General features: G+C 41.1%; 2 protein-coding genes across 2 annotated transcripts in view; one reads left to right on the top strand and one right to left on the bottom strand.

Moving 5' to 3' along the window:
• The window catches only part of pea15 (proliferation and apoptosis adaptor protein 15), a 51444-nt gene extending 40752 nt beyond the window's left edge, over positions 1-10692 (top strand). Inside the window, exons 2-4 of the mRNA XM_071925389.2 lie at positions 7402-7576; positions 8665-8820; positions 10545-10692. Coding sequence (XP_071781490.1) covers positions 7405-7576; positions 8665-8820; positions 10545-10609 — 393 coding nt within the window. The 5' untranslated portion in view covers positions 7402-7404 and the 3' untranslated portion in view covers positions 10610-10692. The remainder of the gene's footprint in view (positions 1-7401; positions 7577-8664; positions 8821-10544) is intronic.
• LOC139913354 (E3 ubiquitin/ISG15 ligase TRIM25) overlaps positions 1-21131 on the bottom strand; it is a 148266-nt gene that overhangs the window by 79733 nt on the left and 47402 nt on the right. The gene's annotated exons all lie outside the window — the stretch shown is intronic.

Genomic DNA, 21131 nt, shown 5'->3' with positions numbered 1-21131 from the left:
AGTATTGCCAATGCCAAAATTGATTATTGATTGTGGAATCACAATATACGATTATATACGATACATTTCTAATTTGTATGTGTGTGTTTGTGTATGTCACCCATATCAGGAGCTTTTATTCTGAAAGGGGGTGGTGAGGTGAAGGGGGGGGGGGGGGGTCTGCCCTGTCGCTAGGTAACAGTCTCCAGGCCTAAAGGCAAAGCCAGGCCTGGTCTCCATGGCAACGTCATTGGTGTGGAGGGTGAATGGAGTTTTTGGTGGTGGTGGTTGTGGTGTGCATGTGTGTGTTTTTGTGTGTGTGCGCGTGTGTGTGTGTGTGTGTGTGTGTGTGTGGGTACATGTAGGCAGGGGTGGCTTTGGGTCTGCTGAACATTATCTCACACATACTCACACACACACACACACACACACACTCCTGCCCTCAACAAAGAGAAGCACTCAGCAGGTTGAGTAGCAATGGAACTAGAATGGGCAGAGAATAGCGAAAAGTGTTATGAAACATGAGGAGCATAATGGCAAATAAAATAACAGTTTTGATCTCTGTTAGGTTACAAGGACGCGGCAGATATTATGGCAGCTTTCAGACCAAGGTCTTTCACAATTACACCTGACATTATCTTCACTCTCTCTCTCTCTCTCTCTCTCTGAGTCTATCTCTCCATCTGACTCACGACTGTATTTACATCGGTGTGTTTGATCAAATATATGGGCCGACAGCTGCTGCGTCTAATCAGTTGTCCATTCCAAGGAACATGTGTGTGCATAGCTATACTTTGTGTGTGTGTGTGTGTGTGTGTGCCTGTGTGTGTGTGTGTGCCTGTAGTCTATGCTTGCATGCTATTGCGTACTTCTAAATCCCCTTTGAGATTAGGCATGGACGCAAATACCGAGAAACGGCAAAATTGAGAGGCGGAGAGAAAGAGCAAGACAGCAGAAAGAGAGAGAGAGAGAGAGGTGGGAAAAAGAGAGACGGGGAGGAGGAAAGACGGAAAAAAAATGGAGGGAGGAATAGAAAAAAAAAAGAGAGGGGAAAGAAGAGAGTCGGGGTGGATAAAAGGAGCGCGCGATGTAAAGCGGTCTATGGTGGGAGAGAAGGGAGCGAGGCCGCAGGCTGCCGGGGGGGAATTTAACAGTTTAGTCACGGGGGGGGGGGGGGGCTGTCACACACACACACACACACACACATTGGTAGACAGATACTCATACACACACCCACACATGCACGCTTACACATCCATAGAGACGCAGACACTCACACACTTCCACACAAACACGCTGGTATACAGAGATATACACACACACACACACACACACACACACACACACACAAACACACACATATCAGAAGTAGGAGAGCTTGTTCACCCACACAAGCTCGCCTGAGCACACACACACACGCAAGTACACACACGCACACACACACACAAGCAAGAGAGGTTGTTAACACACAAACACACACACAGTAGCAGTAGAGCATGTACACACAAACTCACTTGAACGTGTACACACACACACACACACACACACACACACACACACAAGCACACCTATAAACACATCAGCACACACATACACAGTGAAATATACAACACATATGTATACACACATTACTGTAACACATGGTCACAATGTCTCTCTCTCTCTCTCCCTCTCTGTCTCTCTCTCTCTCCCTCTCGCTCTCTGTCTCTTTCTCTCCCTCTCTGTCTCTCTCTCTCTCTGTCTCTCTCTCTCTCTCTCTGTCTCTCTCTCTCTCCCTCTCTCTGTCTCTATCTCTCTCCCTCTCTCTCTCTGTCTCTCTCTCTCCCTCTCTCTCTGTCTCTCTCTCTCTCTGTCTTTCTCTCCCTCTCTGTCTCTCTCTCTCCCTCTCTCTCTGTCTCTCTCTCTCTCTGTCTCTCTCTCTCTGTCTCTGTCTCTCTGTCTGTCTTTCTCTCCCTCTCTGTCTCTCTCTCTCTGTCTCTCTCTCTCTCTGTCTCTCTCTCTCTCCCTCTCTCTGTCTCTATCTCTCTCCCTCTCTCTCTCTGTCTCTCTCTCTCCCTCTCTCTCTGTCTCTCTCTCTCCCTCTCTCTCTGTCTCTCTCTCTGTCTCTGTCTCTGTCTGTCTTTCTCTCCCTCTCTGTCTCTCTCTCTCTCTTTGTCTCTATCTCTCTCCCTCTCTCTCTCTCTGTCTCTCTCTCTCTGTCTCTTGTTTCCTCAGCATTTTCTTCCAGTGTGTGTGTGTGTTCCTCTTGTTCTCGTTCTCCTTTGCTCTTGTCCCAGAAACCCGATTTTTTTTTTTGGTCTTTGTTCTTTTTTTTTTTTGCTTTTTTTTTAGTTCTACCTTCTTCAACAATTTAATATAGAGCCGGATTTGAGTTTGTAGTTCTCGTTTCGGCACCAGCTTAATAACGTCTTCTCTCTCTCTCTCTCTCTCTCTCTCCCTCCCTCCCTCTCTCTCTCTGTCACTCACACACACACACACACAAGCAGCAGAGACAGAGGAGCGAGCAGACAAAAGCATGTTTGTGCTCATGAGAATGTGAAGCACAGTGGGTCTCTATGTATGGAAGCAGTGTCAGGCTCGTCCCAGAAAGACTGGGGGGGTTGTGTGTGTGTGTGCGTGTGTGTGTGTGTGTGTGTGTGTGATGGGGGGGGGTTAGGGGGAACTTTACAGACTGTTTCACTTGTACCATATTGTTACTTGTATCGGCATGCATGCATTCAATATACTCTTTTAAAGCGCTCACTGCTGTGGTGTTTCTGCAGTGCACTCCCCACAGATCACCTGTCAATCACACAGTGTGGGCGGGGCTTGGATTTTCTGTCGATGCAGTTTGAGTTTCTGTAGGTGGCGCTCTTCTCTTTGTCTGTTCAGCCATGGTGGCTATCGCTGCTCATGCTAACTATAATTATATACAATAAAAACATTGAAACAAGGCCAATACTGACTATTCTAATACCGTACTTGCGTGGTTGGGAAAGAGTTAATGGTGGCAGAGAGCTAGAGATTTTTTTTTTTTCTTTTTTTTTTTTTTTTGGGGGGGGGGGGGGGGGGGGGGGGGGGGCAGAGTGGGGGAGGAAAACTAAATGTAGCCACTCTATCCATTGTTGTGTTTTTTTTTTCTCTCTAAAAGTACACAAAAGCAGCGCCGGTCCATTGTGGTGCAAAACAGAGAGCAGGCAGGGCGACCCGGGTCGAGAGAGGAGGCACACACACACACACACATACACACACACACACACACATACAATTCACAAGCTCATGAGTCGAGGCATAGGAACACACATTCACTTTGGCACACACAGACACACACACACATCTACTTCGGCACACAGACACAATTCACAAGCCGATGGGTCGTGGTAGGAGGCACAGAATCACACACACACACACACACACACACACACTTTTCACAAGCTCATTGGTTGAATTAGAAGACACAGGAACACACACACATTCCCTTAGACACGCACATAAACGCACACGATTCACAAGCTCATGGGTTGAGACCGGAGGCACAGGAACACACACACATTCTCTTAGGTCGCGCACACACACCCACACACACACACACACACACACACACACACAGTATTCAGTCGGCTGATGTATTAACCGGTGTTGAGGTGCATGTCTCTGCTCTCTCCCACGCAGCGCTTTGTGTTGATTGAGTAAGTTGCTCTGGATAGAGAGGAGATGAATGTGACATTTAAGACACACACACATACACATACACACACACACACATACACACACACACAAACACACAGTCCTACTCGCCTGTATACACATTAGCACAAACAGTTTACATACAGACAAGCCTTGGAAGCATGTAAGTGTGGGCTGTACACACACACACACACACACTCGAATCCTGTAAAAACGCTCTGTCATCATTGTGCTCTCGCCCTGAGGCACAGATCCTGGATCAGGCAAACTGAACCAAATGCAACAAACAAATCTGACCTTAAATCAGCGTCCGGGACGATTGTATCATCCATGATGTTTGCTCTGGTCCGCTGCAGTGTCCAATACATTTTGTTATCTGCTGACTCGGACTTGGAATTTATGTCAATACAGAATGTGGCTCCATCTGTCTGTCTGTCTGTCTAAATGTTATATCTTAATGTCTAGTTAATAGTTCAAAAACCTGATTTTGGCTTTCTGACCAAGCCAAGTTTAATATTTTAATGTCTTTTATTGTCTTTTTATGTCTTTTATTTTATTGCCTTAGCCTTTGTGAAGCACTTTGTAACTTTATTTTGAAAGGTGCTGCACACCAGTCGAACGTTTGGACACCCCTGACTGAATGTACGATGTTTTTCATTCTCTTAAATCCATTTTGATCTAAAGGCTTCTATACTTAAATGCTTGAAATGTGTTTCTTAGACAAATATAAAGTGATATATAGTGAAGCTGAGCCTATGTATGAATTTCTTTCCAAAGCCTTTTGCCTTTCCATCAAGGCAAAGGGCGGCTACTTTAAAGAATCTAAAATATAAGATAGTTTTGATGTCTTTACTTTTATTCTAAATTGTGAAAAAATTGTAAAAATAAAGAAAAATGCGTGTGTCCAAACTGTTGACTGGTAGTGTATATAAATAAAGTAATGTATATAAGTAAATCTCACAGGTTAGGGTTAGGTATAAGCCCTCCTGTGAGATTTATAATAAGGTTTTAAAAGGGAAAGTTCAGGGTTTGCAGCTTAGCCATAAAGCTCCAGTCCATATGTCACCATGAGCTAAAGACCATGAAGCAAAGACAGTGTGTGATCACCACGCTATGAAATGCACATACTGTACTAAGCTGGCTCTGGCTAATCCTCTATAGGAGACTGTACAGCGAGGGGGGGCCCCCCGGTGGCGGCCGGGGGTAACGGCAGCTCGGTTTATATAGGTCACCGAGCGCCACCGAGCTTCTTCTCCTTCTCCTTCTTCTTCTTCTGGGCTTTCTATACGCAGCGTTTATCTGTGACGAGGCGGAGGGGATCAGAGGCAGACGGAGCGTTCGTGCCAGCACCCATGATGCACTGCACGGCTGCATGGGTGCCCAGGGTGGGGGGGGGGGGAGAGAGAGAGAGAGAGAGAGAGAGAGAGAGAAACGTGTGTGTTTGTGTGTGTGTGTGTCTGTAGATGCACTTTTCTATTTTATTTTTATGTAGGATACTGAAGTTTTCTGGGCAGCAGGGTGGTGTAGTGAGTAGGGACACACACACACACACACACACATACACACCCCCCTCCTGCCGAAGTCCCAGTTAGCAAGAACACTGAATCCCTACCTGCTGCTCTATAGCTGACCTCTGACCTCAAAAAGAGGATTTCTCCCTCGGGGATCAATGAAGTATCACATTATTTCCCATCCTCTTGACAGTAATCTTGATCATAATCTTGATCAGCTCTTATATCGAGATCAAGAAATCCAAACACCATACCTTCAATATGCTGATATTAGCAGGAATATGGAGGCGTTTATTTTTGAGTTTTGCGGTCTTTGTAGCATCTGTTTCCATGGTAATATTCCAAATATATCATTACCAATACAGATTCCTGATGATTTGTGTTCATCGGGACACGAAGATGCATATTAACAGCTTGACCCAAATATGTTAATAGCCTCGATAAGAGCTGGTATCTGAAACACTGTGTGCATGTGCTGTGAACGCCTGCCTCTTGATGGATTTGATGTGCTCACACAGCAACAGGGCTGAATAACTCTGTTTTTTCTGTCACTCCATCTCTCGCTTTCTCTGTTGTTCTCACTCCGTCTGAACAAGATACATCCCTACACACACACACACACACACACCCACACACACTTATACTTCTACTCTTATGAGGATAACCCGAACCCTTCCATTGACTACATTCATTCCCTAACCTTAACCTTAACCCGCCTTAACTGGATCTAACTACTGGATCCTTAACTAATCCTAATCCCAGTTCTAATCTAAATCCTAAACTCAAGTCCTTACCCTAAACTATCCCCCTGAAGAAGTGAGAACTTGACAAAATCAAACATACTTTACTCCAAAGGTCTAAAATTCAAAGAGCCACAGACGCCGCAGAGCAAATACAATGAATGCATTTGCCCCCCGGTTGAAGGTGACTCAGCGGTGGTGTCATGACATTAATGAGATGAGTGTGTAGTAATTTCAAGACGTCATTGGTTGAACTCTCAGTCAGTCCACTAGAGGGAGACAGAGAGCCACAAAAGTTTTCATTGCAGCTTGGGCTCAGAACTCAAGATGTTTTTTTTCCACTAGTCTATCATAGAACAAAATCAAATCCAAGCTACTTGCCAACATATGTAGAGGACATGCAGCTTCGATAGGGATTTGTGCAAGGTGTGTGTTTTCCAAAAACACACACACACCCACAGTCATACTCATCGTCATACACACGCACAAATAGTTCACTCACAACAACAACATAAGGATGCACACCAAGACACACAAACACACAAACCTGTCATATACTATGAGAATGTTAGAGTAAATATTTTCATAAAATTCAGAATGAAACAGTTATTTTTATTCCAGCTTTTAGTAAAAAATAAGCACTGGACACAAAATGGCTTTTCAGTAGTTTCTTTGCAACCCCAGAGCAGCAAGATCAGAAAGCCTTTGTGTTACATTATGTCTTATTTGTTGATCTTCCATGAAATTCGATTTTATGAACATTCAGATTGATAAAATTCTATTCTATGGTTTGAATAGGATAGAAATCGGGCAACGTTGGGATGGAAAACAAAAGCCAAATGCTGAGGAGAGTTTGTTTCGGAATGTGAACATCCCTGCAATACATCTCAGTTCACAGCCTGTGTGTGTGTGTGTGTGTGTGTGTGTGTGTGTGTGTGTGTGTGTGTGTGTGTGTGCGTGTGTTTCCACGTGCGATCCCACTCACACTGTATGTTATTATCATTAGCTAAGATCCCGTAACTGTTTCCACCCACATGTATGGGAAATAGGTGGGCTGTTTGCACGTTGAACAATTTAACAATTTTATAGTATTTTCAGTCTCTCTTGTTTTTTTCTTCTTTACTTCTATCTTCTTCTTTCTTTCTTTATGTATTCATGTATTTATTTATTATTTTGTCTTTCTAAGTTCTGATGCTAAAACCACAAGCTAGATTTCTTATCGTCTCACCTACAAAGACTGTGTGAACAATATTATTAAAAATGATATTGCAGTTTGTTACAATATGAACAGTAATTCATGTTTTGCCATATAATCACAAAATTCAGAAAAAAAAATCACAATATGAGTTTTGACCAAGCAGCTCTACTCTCCTTTCAGTCATTCACTTCCAGGTCGTTTTCTGTCCTCTCACTGTAACTTTCTCTTTACTTTTGGAGTCAAATGATTGAATATTTCTCTTGTGTTTTTTTCCCCCTCTCCCCCGTGTTTCCCTCCCTCTGAGCAGACCATGGCGGAGTACAGCTCTCTGCTCAGCGACCTGTCCGAAAACATCACCAACGAGGACTTGGAGCAGCTCAAGTCGGCCTGCAAGGAGGACATCCCCGAGGACCAGAGCAACAACATCACCTCGTCCAAGGAGTGGTTCAACTACCTGGAGAAGAACGACAAGCTGGCCCAGGGTGAGAGAGAGAGAGAGAGGGAGGGAGGGAGGGAGAGAGACTATGGTGCAATTCCATGACTAATAATTGTCAGTATCTGCCCTGAAACGCTATATTTTCTTTGTTGAATGGCTGATTTGAAAGTGGCTCTGTTCATGATGATGATGACAATGAGGGTCAGATAATTATTCAGGGATGACAAGGGAAAGAGAGGTGGCGGTGTTGCTATTTTTCACGGTGGCAAACGGACGCAAACGCACTACAAGGGTCCAAAGCAATTGCATTAAGAGAAACGCGCTGCAGCTTCAGAAACGATGCAAATTCAAAAACACATAGAAAAATCCAAAGTAACTTGTAGTGCTTTTGCGTCCGTTGGCCACCGTCATTTTTGTATGAAACGGCCATAATCAGTGTTTAAAGGGGCATTAAATAATCTGTCACCTTTGTAGACCTCTATTGGCGACCAATAGGAACTGCAACAATATCAATAGATCTCCTCTATTATCCCCTCCTGCATCTATACCACAGTACGGTGGCCTGTAATCGACACAAATAAGAAAGTCACATTTTCACAGCAGAGACGAGTAAGCTAGCTAATTAGAGCAGAGATCCAACAGAAACATGAAGAAGTAATATGTCACCATGAAATGTACTGTAATGATAATACTGCTTTTTCATTTGATTTTTGTGGCCTGAGAATGAAGCTTTTTAGCCTTTGTAGCTGAAAACAGGCCAGAAAGTGAGTTTTGGAAGCCAGAAATCTCAGCACCTGGTCAAGCAATCGTTGAGTCATTGGTATTGATCACCAACCCTATCAAACCACCACAGATACTGTATATTCTGGTCATTTTGTGATATGCAGCAGCAACCTTACTTACTGCATTACATTTAGCCCTCAACATTCCTTTGATAGTATATCTTACTTTCATATTTCCTTCCTGGCTCCCCTACTGACATTCCCAAAACCTGAACTAAACTAAGACATCCTGAGAAATCTACCTCGATACTATTCTGACAAGCAGCCCTCCTTAATCCACTGGTATAACTGGGCACGATGTGAACTCCAGGCTTTTCAGTGAGCAGGTCTTCTTACAAACCGTCCTGCACAGATAACCTGTCGTACATCGAGCACATCTTCGAGATCTCGCGGCGACCGGACCTGCTGACGAGGGTGATCGAGTACCGCACCACCGTGCTCAAGATCTCCGAGGACGATGAGATCGACACCAAGCTCACACGCATCCCCTCCGCCAAGAAGTACAAAGGTAACACGCTCAACAGGTTTAACCAGGAGAGCATGCTGGGATATGATGTGATTAATTTATTGATTGATTGATTGATTGATTTAAAGAGTAACTAAACCCCACCAAAATCTGTGGTGAAGCCTGATATCTAATGGTGAAAAGTAAGGTACTGAACTGGCCACCTGCTATTGGCTGATCTTTGGTGCCAGGTGATGTCACCTTCTATAGAGTACAAGGCCAATTCAGTACCCTACTTTTCACCATTAGATGTCAGGCCTCAAATTAGGGTTTGGGGTTTAGTTACTCTTAAAAGCACCAATCTGGGAAGTATCTGAATATAGTGTATATTTAGAATATATTCACATACTGTATATTCTGTTTTGAATAACAATATTACCATTGTAAGAAGAACAATACATGCAAGACTGATGTCACGTATTGTCTGTCCTTCAATCAACAGCTCAGTCAGTCAGTTTGGAGATTTTAGAAAATTCCAGCAGTGAATCAAATCGTGACCAAAAGCAGGCAGCAGTGTTTTAGAAGGGGGGGGGGGGGGGGTCGCTCTGCAGTAACAGATTGGAGCTTTAATGTTCTTTTCGAAAACAGGTTCCCCTGTTCCCTTCCCTCTCCGTCTGCTTTATGAATTCCATTATTACTTGTCCCCTCAACTCTTTCCTTTCTACCACTTTTTGTGTAGTTCTGTTCACTTCACTTCACTTTTATTGTCCATGAGGGAAATTCAGCTTGCAGCAAGGCACAATAAAAAGACAGCGTCAACACAGACGCAATACAAATACAAAAACATTGATGCCAGTACAATGAAAAAGAATGAATAGTGGCAGATACAAAGGATGTGCAAGGAGAGAGCATTGAGGTGTATGTGCAAAAAGTACAAAAGCGTGCAAATTAAGCATATTTACTGCAAATGGGATGAAAAAAATGTTTGTATCTATTGCGCTTTGTCCTTGCAAGCCTGAACTTTCATCCTGAGAGGAGAAGGCCAAAACGATAAATTGTTGTTCCATATTATCTACAACTGCCTTCCACAAGACCTGGAAAACAAAAATGTCTGACTGTTTCCTCCAACATTTTCTTCTATTCTTTTTCTGTGCATTCATACTTTCTTTTCTGGTCCTCAAATCTCTACTTAAGTAAAAGTAGCAATACCATAATGCAAAAAAAGTCCTGCATTAAAAATTTGACTTGAGTAAAAGTATTAGCAGTAAAAGTACTTAAGTATCAAAAGTAAAAGTACTCATTCTTTCAGAGTGTTAAATTATTGATGCATTAACCTGTAAGAAGTATTTTAATGTTGTTGGTCTAACTGCTCCATATACTGCTGGGGAGTTTAAACTCTTAACAATGCAACATATTTTATGAGCTTATCGTATGTTTTGCATGTAAAACCTTATTCTGCAAAGTAGTTGGTAACTCCAGCCGTCAGATAAATGTAGTGGAGTAAAAGTATAAAGTCTCACAAAATGGAAATACTCAAGTAAAGTGCCAGTACCTCAAAATTGTACTTAAGTACAGTACTTGAGTAAATGTACTTAGTTACTTTCCACCTCTGGTCCCACAAACCTTTTTTCTTGTCTTTCAAATTTGTAGGTGTTGATTTCTTTTGAGCTAACTTCTGAGTTTCTTGTTCTCAAGTCAGCAACAACTTAATAATTCTCTCTCTCCTCTCTCTTTCTCTCTCTCTCTCTCCTCTCTCTTTCTCTCTCTCTCTCTCTCTCTCCTCCCAGACATCATCCGCCAGCCCTCTGAAGATGAGATCATCAAGTTGGCCCCTCCACCGAAAAAAGTGTGAGGTCGCGACCCCCATGACCTTTGCACCTTGACCTGTTCACCCCTGGCACTCCAATCAACCAACCAACCATTTCTGATCACCTCCATTGCCTACCGACCCCCCCCCCTCCCACACACACGCACGCACGCACACACACACGCACACACACACACACTCCCCTCCCAGCCACGCCCCTCCTCTCCCCCCTGCACTAACACACACGCCATGACACAGAACCGCAGGCAGCAACCCACCAAGCAACCAATCAGATCGCAGCGATGCACCTCGTCCGCCTCTTCCCAAGCTGAGGGGAGAGAGGAAGAAAAAGACATTAGAAGAAGAAAATGGGAGATGGACAGACAGTGTGTGTCAGAAGGAGAGAGAGAGAAAGAGAGAGAGCGCCAAAGTCTACCCTCTTTTCAAAAGCTGAGTGAGTCAGTTCAGAATGTGTGTAATCTGTAACACTGTTCAACCTGTAATGCTGTGTTTATGCGAGTGTGTCGTGTGTGTGTGTGTGTGTGTGTGTGTGCACGCACGCCAGTCAAGGTTATTATAGTTCACTAAAACAAAGACTAAACCAACCCATGAGCAACAATAACTGAGCTGAAGCTACAACCTCCGGCTCCACAACTAAACAAAAAAATAAAATAAATTAAATAAATTATTTTCGGTGTACGTCAAAATGAGAGGGGGGTAGATGTCGTCTACACATTGCTACATACTAATAATAATATAAGGTAATTCAACAATGGTTACTTGTGCATTGTGCACACAAAAAATAGATACTTTTGTCAAAATGCTAAAACTTAAAACTACTGTCTGGGGAAAAAAAATGAAACTAAAACTAGCAAACACGTTCACATGATCTGAAAACTCACTGAAACACAACTGAAGTTCAAACTAAAAAGAAAACAAACAAAAAAAAAACTGAATCTAAATCTCAAACCTATCATAACCCTGACTCCAGTTCATTTCTATACGGTTGCTTGTCCAAGTGTACGGCTGCATATTCGTTCAGGTGCGTCTCCCTATAACTATACTGTTCATAATGAGTTGATAACAAAGAAAAGCATTGGCATCAATTTCCCAGCCTGCTTACTTCAGTTCACATCCTCTTGCCGTTTGGCCAAATTGCCGCAAGGTCGCTGTATCTGCATCTGTCAGTCAAACTTAAAGGGCGTGACAGCCACTCTTCCTCAGTTAGAGGTATGCATTCCCTTTACTCTTACTCAGATAATTGTATCATGATTTAAGAGCAAATAAGTCAAATATTTTAGAGAAAGATATTCAAAGTTGATATTCATAGGAAAAGCCAATATTTGCCTTTAGCCTATAGTCATAGCACGAGTTATTAAGAGAAAAAGCGTCGATGGAAAAGTTATTATTGTGTATTTCTATACTTCTGTACTATGGACATTCCCTGTCCGCAGGTTTTCTCTTCATTATGGGGACCAGTTAATCTAAAAGCGTGAAAGTCTGTCATCTGAGCTGACTATGCTAGAGATGTAAATATACGATTAATATATTCCAAAAAAATATAGAAGAAATAATATATTTACCTATACGTTCCACGCAACACTCGGTTCAGATTGGCTCTAGCAGCGAAATTTCACTTATGTTCTGTTTTGCCAAATCTGGCCTTGTAACCAATGACTTTCACCCTAATCGAATCTAATCTGAAACATTTCCAATACTTTCACAACTATTGATCCTTCGCAGATTCAGTGTCCCTGTATGAATGATGAAAAACACTTATAAAGTACTTATACAGTACGTTGGACGACATTAAATTAGAAAATACAAAACTATATTTTGAGGAGATATATTGGATGTTATATTTACTGTGTAAAAAATATTGTGTGTGTGATACATAAATAGAGAAACACTAAACTTTCTATCGGCCCAATGTTGCCATCTCATTTGTTGCACAGAAAATAACTCACCAGTCTTTGACTTCCCACAGTATGGAAGAGGAGGAAATAAGGCCTCTAGAGATAAAAAAAATATATATCAAAGTTCAGGAAGGGAGAAAACGGCAGAAAGAAAACAAGGCGTGTGATAATGAAACATATCCTTTAATAAACTGTACATACAGTAGATTGTTACGTGGCTCATAATTCCCATGTCAGAAACCCATGTTTTATATAGCAAGGATCACCGATGCACACAGCGGTTCATAACCCACCGACTATGCCATCCCTGGTGCATTGTGAATTGCCTCAGCCACCGTACACCAACACAATAGCTAGCAAGACTGTTGAAATTAAACTATAATAACTGCTCTTTTGAACACTGTGTCTCTTTTCTCCCCACGACGAAGCCTTAGCAGACTTTATGTTCACCCCGAAACAGAGAATTCGTCAGAACTGTGAGAGACCGTGCGTGCCAAGCGGCTCCGTTTGCGACGGGCAGACACTGGCACGCACGTCGACCAATCAAAACCGGCTCTCTGCTTTTAAAGAGAGCGGTGCTTTTATTCTGAAATTTGCTAAGGACTTCAGTGTTGGTGTGTATAGAATGTCTGTGGGTCTATTTCTGAGTGAAGGCCCCCTTCTTTGTTGTCCTCAAAGCTGTAGGATCTAAAAATGAACCAACCACATGAACAAAAATCTGTCACTGTATGACTAATCATTTCTCCCCGCCCCATCATCTCCCCCCTGTCCCTCACCCCCCAAACACACCACCACGCTCCACTCTATCCCAGTGCCAATGACTAAGACTTTTATTTCGATCACAGTTTCCGTGATCTGGGGGTTTTTTTTTTTGTATTGCTCGCCGTATATTGTAGTGTTGGACTGATTTGTATCCTATGCATTTACGTTTGTAGGAAAACTCTGCACTGTAACGTTTCCTCCCAACAAATCACTGAATCGAATGAACTGAATTCTTGTGTCGTGACAAGTCGGGCCACGATTACCTGCTATTCTTGATTGGACTTGCATGACGGATGTGTGGTGGGTGGAGTGGCACTTTCGAAAGAGAGAGATTGAAGTGTGCAGCCTCAGAAAGCTGTGCATCTGTTTCAGGAAAGCAAAATGTTTGTTACCTGATGCTCATTGTTCTCTCCGGTTAAATCATCTAACATTTTACTATTTTGCGAGCAAAGTCTTAAGGCAACTAAAAAAAATCTGTTAAATGAAAATGAGTTTTCCTTTCATGCCAGCAATTGTATGGCTAGGTTTGATATTTTTTCATTTTGGCATGAAACTCTTAATAATCTAGGACTCTTTAAGATTTTCAAAATATTGTTAAAGGTAAAATCCACCCTAAAACACTTAAAAAAACAGCTATTGGTGATGTTCTTTGCATTTCTGAGCCCATTTTGCTGGTGTATTTTTCTTATTGCAGCAGAAACTGGCCAAACACACATGACGTGACATCATGTTGAGATATTTCCAGCAGTTACATTGGAGTTTGATAGCGGAGAATTTAAAACATCAGCGGCAAACGTCAGGTTTTGGTGTCAGTCCCTCAGAATCAAAGAGCGAGGGCTTCTTTCTAGAGCCATTTAACAATTATTATAGAAATCCATCGTAGAAGAGGCAGAGAGACCAATTTCTCCACAGACAGGAGCCTCAACAGACCAGAATGCAATGCAGCGACAAGACATGTTGTGTTCTGAGGATAGCAAGGCATTCTGGGAAATGTAGGAAATCGCCAACTGACGTAGAAGTAGAGGAGGCAGGTTGAGGGAAAGCGGGTTCACCAAAAAAAAAAAAAAAAAAAACATAAATGACAACACTTCATCACAAAATAACTCCTGGAATGCACTGAACATCACAGATTGATGATACATAACAGTGTGAGAGTTTCAGTGGATTTTTCCTTTAAAGACTTCATCCAGACTAGCTCTTGCCAGGCCGGACCCCAAGTGAAGCGGTGGCTGCCCCCCCCCCGACCTTGAGCCTCTCGAACACAAAGTAGGGACCACTGCATCTGCCACATAGTTGAACACAGAAAACTTTATCGGGCAAAGGGAGGCAGCTGTACTCACTGCTATGACCTGTGGGTAACGGCCTCGCGAACATTAACGGGGATTTGATCATTTGTTCCTCGCCACTCACCATTTCCACTGAACAGCTGCGATGGTTCTACAAACCAAAAGGCAGGTTTTTTTTTTCCAGATCTTAGCATGTGTGTAGACTATTGTACAAATATCTGCAAGGGAGGATTTGGGTTGTTGTAATTTTCTTTTTCTTCTTTTTCATTCGAAGTGCTTTTTGAATAGCAACTTGTGAATTTCGATGTTTGTGACCAAGTGATTTACTTTTTTTTTCTTCTCTGGATTTCAGTAGGCAATGGACTGTCATGTTAGCGATTGTGTGGTAGGTTTGTCAGTAGTTTGGCAGTAGGCTTGCCCATGCGTATCCATAAACATCACAAAAAAAAAGAAGATGAATCTGCCTGATGCTCTAGATGCTCCTGGTTAAAGCTTCAGTTAAATTAACCTTGTGTCAGAAAACGTTTTGCATCTGGCTGTTGACCGGATTGTCTTTTTGCTGTGTGTCCATTCTGTTCTGATTCAGCTCGTGTCAAAGTCAAAATGTGGCGTAGAGTATCTATCTTTGATTGTGCCGCACCCCTCACGCATATTTTTTTTCTTTTCCCTTCATGTTGTGATGCACAGTAATCACTTCCTGGTAACCTTGGTAACCGTGGCATAGCCCTTCTGACTTCATCCCCATGCAGATTATTCTTCTCTGACGTTTTTGCATACATGTACTGTAAAAAGTCCAACCACAATGCTCTTTGTGATTCTATGTTTATCTGATCAGTTAAAAAAAACATATATATATATACAGTATATATGATATATGTTTGCCGTTGCTTAGCGTTTTTCTGTAGCCATTGGCACATAATATATCAACATATCAGTCGCAAATGATGTCAAATTGGGATTTCCATGTACCAAGTACATATCAACTTAGTAAATGCTGCAAAGTATAAAACTACTAAAATATATATGTATTTATGATGAATACCTGAGTATAACCAAGACATAGATATAGATAAGCATAAAATGAAGAGGCGTATATTGTGTAAAGGTATACAGCATGTAATGCTTACAGTCAATTAAAATTCATACATACTAGAGTATCATTTTCCCTTAAGGATAAGACTGTGTGGGTTTTTTTGTTTTGTTTTTTCTGATTAGGTTGTAAATATGTATTTTGAATATATATCAGTGTGTTTGTTTTGAAATTGATTAATTTATTTAATGCCTATATATTGTTGTTTTTACGTATCCTGATTATGTTTACTAACTGGAAACAAATCAAGGGGATGAAAATGTGTTGCTTCTCTAATGTTCAATTGATACTACACAGATCATGCATCAACACTTTTATATTTCATGTTATTCTCTTCACTTATGTTTTACAGTTTCCGCTTGGGATGATGATTTAAAAAAAAAAAAACACAAGAGAACCTTGATCTTCATTTCATTATGTTATTACTTATGTGTAACATATTATTATGTTTTATTGTGTTGTGCTTTGATCAGATGTGTCGTGGTCACTTCTTGTAAAATGATTTATTCAGAGAGTTTCCAAATCATGACAAAAGATGAAAGCAGTCACTGAATCATAATCTGCTATTCGTACGTATGCGACACGTCACTTCCACATCGCACCAAGAGCAGGAAACTGAGAGAGGCGAGAGTCTTAAAGTGTGTGTTAGGGTCATTTCATATTCTATAGGAGATCAAATTTTGTTTGTCCTGCAAGTTTTGATCCCCCATTTCCAGTACAATGCAGTCTTGTGGGAATAATTGGGAATCACTTTTTAGGTTTTTGACCTTAGTTTCTGATCTCACAACTATAGGTCATTATTGTTTTTAATCACAGTACTTACAGTATTTATTACCAGATCTTTGCCAGTGTTGTCATGAAAATAATTTTCTTATTGTACCTAATTTGGTATAAAAACTAATATCAAAACCTGTAATTGGCAACCCTCACCTGGACAATAAGCAGTCACTGTAGTTGTTCATTTCATTGTTTCTTTTTAGATATAGTTCTATAGATATAAAAGGTGTTGATGAGTGGATAAAGGGCATATGGATGGAGAGATGGAGTCGAAAGGTAACTACTGTCAGTATCAGTGCTGGGTAGAGTAGTGAAGGTAGAGAAGAATAGTTTTGGGGTTGTAGCTCAGTGGAGAGAGTAGCTGTTAAAGATAAAATCAGAGGTGTGACCAGGAGTGTAAATGTGATGCACCTGCAGGAGCTGATGGTCTCCATTTTGGAAACAACTCCGGTGTGTATTATACAGGATGCCACGCCTCTGTGTCTCGTTTTGAATGTGGCAGGTCTTGCACAGAATGCTGTACAATTTGGAGATGTAGTTGACGAAAAGGTTTTTTTGTGTGGTTGGGAAGTCATGATGTGAGAATGCTGAATGTCTGGTTGGAGAAAACATTTGTGGCAGAAAATGTGTGGCGTTTATTATTTTTTTGTTACCCTTTTGCACCTTTTTAACCAAGAGGAAGAGTGCGTGTCAGAATGAGAATTATTAAACGTTCCTGAAAATTGTGCACAAGCTTGTTTAACCACAGCTGTTCACACCCCTCTAGAGATACACAGCAAAAATGTGAAGGTTTTTCTGTTTTTTTTTGGGAGGAGGGGAGAAATAAAGTTTACATTTTATGCACAAAAAAGCAAGCTTTCACGTCGGAGGTAAAAGTGCCAACTTCTTTTCAGTTGCAAACTGCTGGGGGGGGGGGGAGAGACTTGAAATCATGATATGCTTGACATTAAGGAATCTCTCGTGAGATTTGTATTGAACAATCTCTATTTCAGATGGTCACAGGAATCTAAAGGTGGCTCTGGCCAGGTCGGCCATTTACTAAAGTGTGTGCATTCTTTGCAGTAGTAGACAATAGAGGCTATTTTGAAGTGTTGTGTTTTCAACGCTAAGGTTAATCTGATCATTGTTACTGGAGTGGTGTGATTTGTCACTGTGAGTGGAGGTTTAGCGTAAGGTTGAAAAACATTCCTGTGCTTTGGTTTAGGATTAGTCTAGTCTGTAGGCATCTAACGATTTGACTTAACACCGAGGGACTTTGTAGACTAGAGCAGATTTCTACAGAGGTTTCGGAGAGCACTGGAAGAGTTTCATTCCAAAATAAGACACCAAAAATTTTAAGATAATTGACAAAAATGATTTGCTGGCATATTATGGGCCAATATTAAAGTTATAAATCATCTTAAGACCTTTACTTACAAAAAAGTTCTGCTTGTGAGGGGAGAATCATCTGTGGTTTTGGAATACTGACTGATGAATTTCAGGTACCAAAATGTATATGCAATGTTTTGGAATGAAACCCTTCATTATCAGCTGCTAATTTGGCTGAATATGAGTAAAGGTGGTGATCCACTAGTCAAAATCTTTGGCCAGTGTAGACGGGCAACATTCACAACTAGAGGCAAGAACAAGTACAGTGTCAAAAATTGCTTCAAATGTTTCCCAGCAACAACATGTTCCTGTGCAATTAAAGCAACATTGCTGAGGCAACTTTCTCTTCCGCACTGTTGCCCATTAGAGTTGCCCAAAAAATTGCCCTGTATATCACTGCCTTAAGGATCAGTTAGTGGGTTGTTTTCTCTATATGTCTCTGTGTCATTTTGTAAAGTGTTTAGATCTCAAATGTCGTAGCGAGTGACTAGTTTGGTTGGGCTACTGTGGTTCCATACATTCAGTCCAGTCCATCATATCAGTCAAGAGTTGCTGCCCATATACAAATGTGGTAAAAAAAAAACAGTGAGATGGACACTGGTCAAGTGATGGACACACATTTGAATTTGGTTTGAGACGATTACGTGATCCAACTGGTGGATGATTGGTGTCATTCTGAAAAGGAGAGAAAAGCGACAGGGGTGACACTGTGTTTAACCGTGCAGCGAAGAGAGTCATTACTACATCCACTTTTAAGTTTGTTACACACAGCACATAACATAACCCCACCGGATGCCATGGGCTCAATGCTGTTAGAAACTTTTGCTACAGTTTTCCTCTCACGGGGTAAGAAGTAATTCAGGATTTACTTTGCAATGACTGCAACAAAATACGGTATTAGGATGTGTATTGTTAAACAAGTACCTACAGGTGTGGCTTTTTGTCATGATTTAAATGAGACTGAACTGAAATGATGCCATTTTGTCATTGTGCTAAAATGAATATAAATATTATATTATATATTAAAATATATTTGCTAACCTACTGTGTTGCCTGAAGTGGCTTTTTTTCCAAAGGTGGTGGAGAGGGGGAGCAGGTATGAGTCGCTGTTACTAAACTCAATGATGATAACAACAAATTATTATCATGATAGTAGTAGCAACAGCCTGCATTTACACTGTAAATTTAAGAATTACTCAATGGTAAGATGATTTAATTCACCATGGATTTCAGTAGAGTAAACTCAGCTGGATGTAGGAATGAAAAGTTGAAGGTAAGAACCACAGTGCATTTCCCAACTGACAGCTGCATGGCAACCAGTGAAGTCTGGGTGGCATGAATACATCTGAAGGTTCCCATGTTACCTAAATACCTGTTTACCTTGCTTTACTACAAGATTTGAGTTTGTGACTTGGGTAGTCAAGGATCAATCTGATGCAGAGCTCAAGCCAACTGCACTGATTCATTCCCACTGAGATGAAACCTGATGAACAGCATTTTTAAGAGCCACAAGGAAGCAATTCTTAGTGAGACAATGTATTGTTGGCTTTGGCTTTGGGATTAAAGAAAACATTGAAATGGAGGTTGGTGTCACTTCATCATCAAGCATCACCTGTTTTTTCGACCGTTTTCACAGTTGAGAGAGTTAACTTGCAATGACTAAGATAGTAATTTATTTGCATGGCCTCATGTCTAACTCTAAGAGCAGCACAGACCCTGAACTCTTTTAAGACAGGCCTAAAAACCTTTTTATTCACGAAGGCTTGTTCATGTTAACTTTTGTTTAGTGATTATTTTCTTTGTTTTTGTTTTATGTTTTGTTTTTAACTCTGTAGCACTTTGAGATTCACTGTGAATGAAAAGTGCAGTACAAATAAAATGCATTATTATTATTATTATTATTATTATTATTATTATTATTATTATTAATAATAATATTTTCATGTCATCCACCTATCATAGATCAAAAGATGGTGTTATGACTATGGCTGCTGCACCCTTTACTGGAAACGCTTATAAGTACATCATAACCGTTTTCCAGTAAAGGGTGGAGCACAGGAAATTTTTCTAAGAAAGTTTTCTATCGCTCTTCATCACAAAGCATGTGCCAGAGGACTTTACAGAGAGTGAGCCTATCTAATTAATCAACAATCACAAACAATATGCTGCAATGCATTATGCCACAAAACATAACACAAGGAAACGAAACAAAGCACAAGTTACAAAATAACATGTAAGAAAGACATAACAGGCCTACCTAACCCCTACCAGACACCACCAACCTTAGACCCTCAGTGAAGACAAGGAAAAACCTATAGGGCAAAAAAAATGAAAGAAACCTTAAATTTGATCATAACTACAGGAATCATTTGTCACCAAGTCACCTTCCAACAGAGAAAGAAACAATGGGAAAATGCCAAAGAGATGCATAATATCCTCGTCCTCTCTAAGAAAAAATCTACATGCACTCACTTTTTCTTTAAATGTAGTATCTTTTTAGTGGGTAAGATTTTATAAAATAACTGAAAGGCCCACAGATGAGTAGAAGAAAATGTATTATACATGTAAACAAGCTCTTTAACCAAAGGATGTGAACATTAATAAGTTCTTCCCAAAATGTCTGACAGCGGTGGTGGAGAGGGGGAGCAGGTATGTGTCTCTGTTACTAAACCCAATGATGATAACAACAAATCATTATTAGTAGTATTAGTAGCAGCGGCCTGCATTTTCACTGTAAATTTGAGAATTACTCAATGGTAAGATGATTTAATTCACCATGGATTTCAGTAGAGTAAACTCAGCTGGATGTAGGAATGAAAAGTTGAAGGTAAGAACCACAGTGCATTTCCCAACTGACAGCTGCATGGCAACCAGTGAAGTCTGGGTAGCATGAATACATCTGAAGGTTCCCATGTTACCTAAATACCTGTTTACCTTGCTTTACTACAAGATTTGAGTTTGTGACTTGGGTAGTCAAGGATCAACCTGATGCAGAGCTCAAGCCAACTGCACTGATTCATTCCCACTGAGATGAAACCTGATGAACAGCATTTTTAAGAGCCACAAGGAAGCAATTCTTAGTGAGACAATGTATTGTTGGCTTTGGCTTTGGGATTAAAGAAAACATTGAAATGGAGGTTGGTGTCACTTCATCATCAAGCATCACCTGTTTTTTTGACCGTTTTCACAGTTGAGAGAGTTAACTTGCAATGATTATAAGATAGTCAGTGTCGGCGCTAGAACAAATATCCAGGGGGGGCAAGAGGCTTATAGCGGGGGGGCACCAAAGTACTGGCAAGTGGCAACGTAGTCGTGCATAGTGAAAGTGAAACCATTCGGTGGAATGCTCCCCAGGAGACAATTTTAAG

The sequence above is a fragment of the Centroberyx gerrardi genome, chromosome 23, assembly GCF_048128805.1.
Source record: "Centroberyx gerrardi isolate f3 chromosome 23, fCenGer3.hap1.cur.20231027, whole genome shotgun sequence".
In the NCBI taxonomy this organism is placed as follows: Eukaryota; Metazoa; Chordata; class Actinopteri; order Beryciformes; family Berycidae; genus Centroberyx; species Centroberyx gerrardi.
This window is presented reverse-complemented; position numbering and strand designations above follow the sequence as displayed.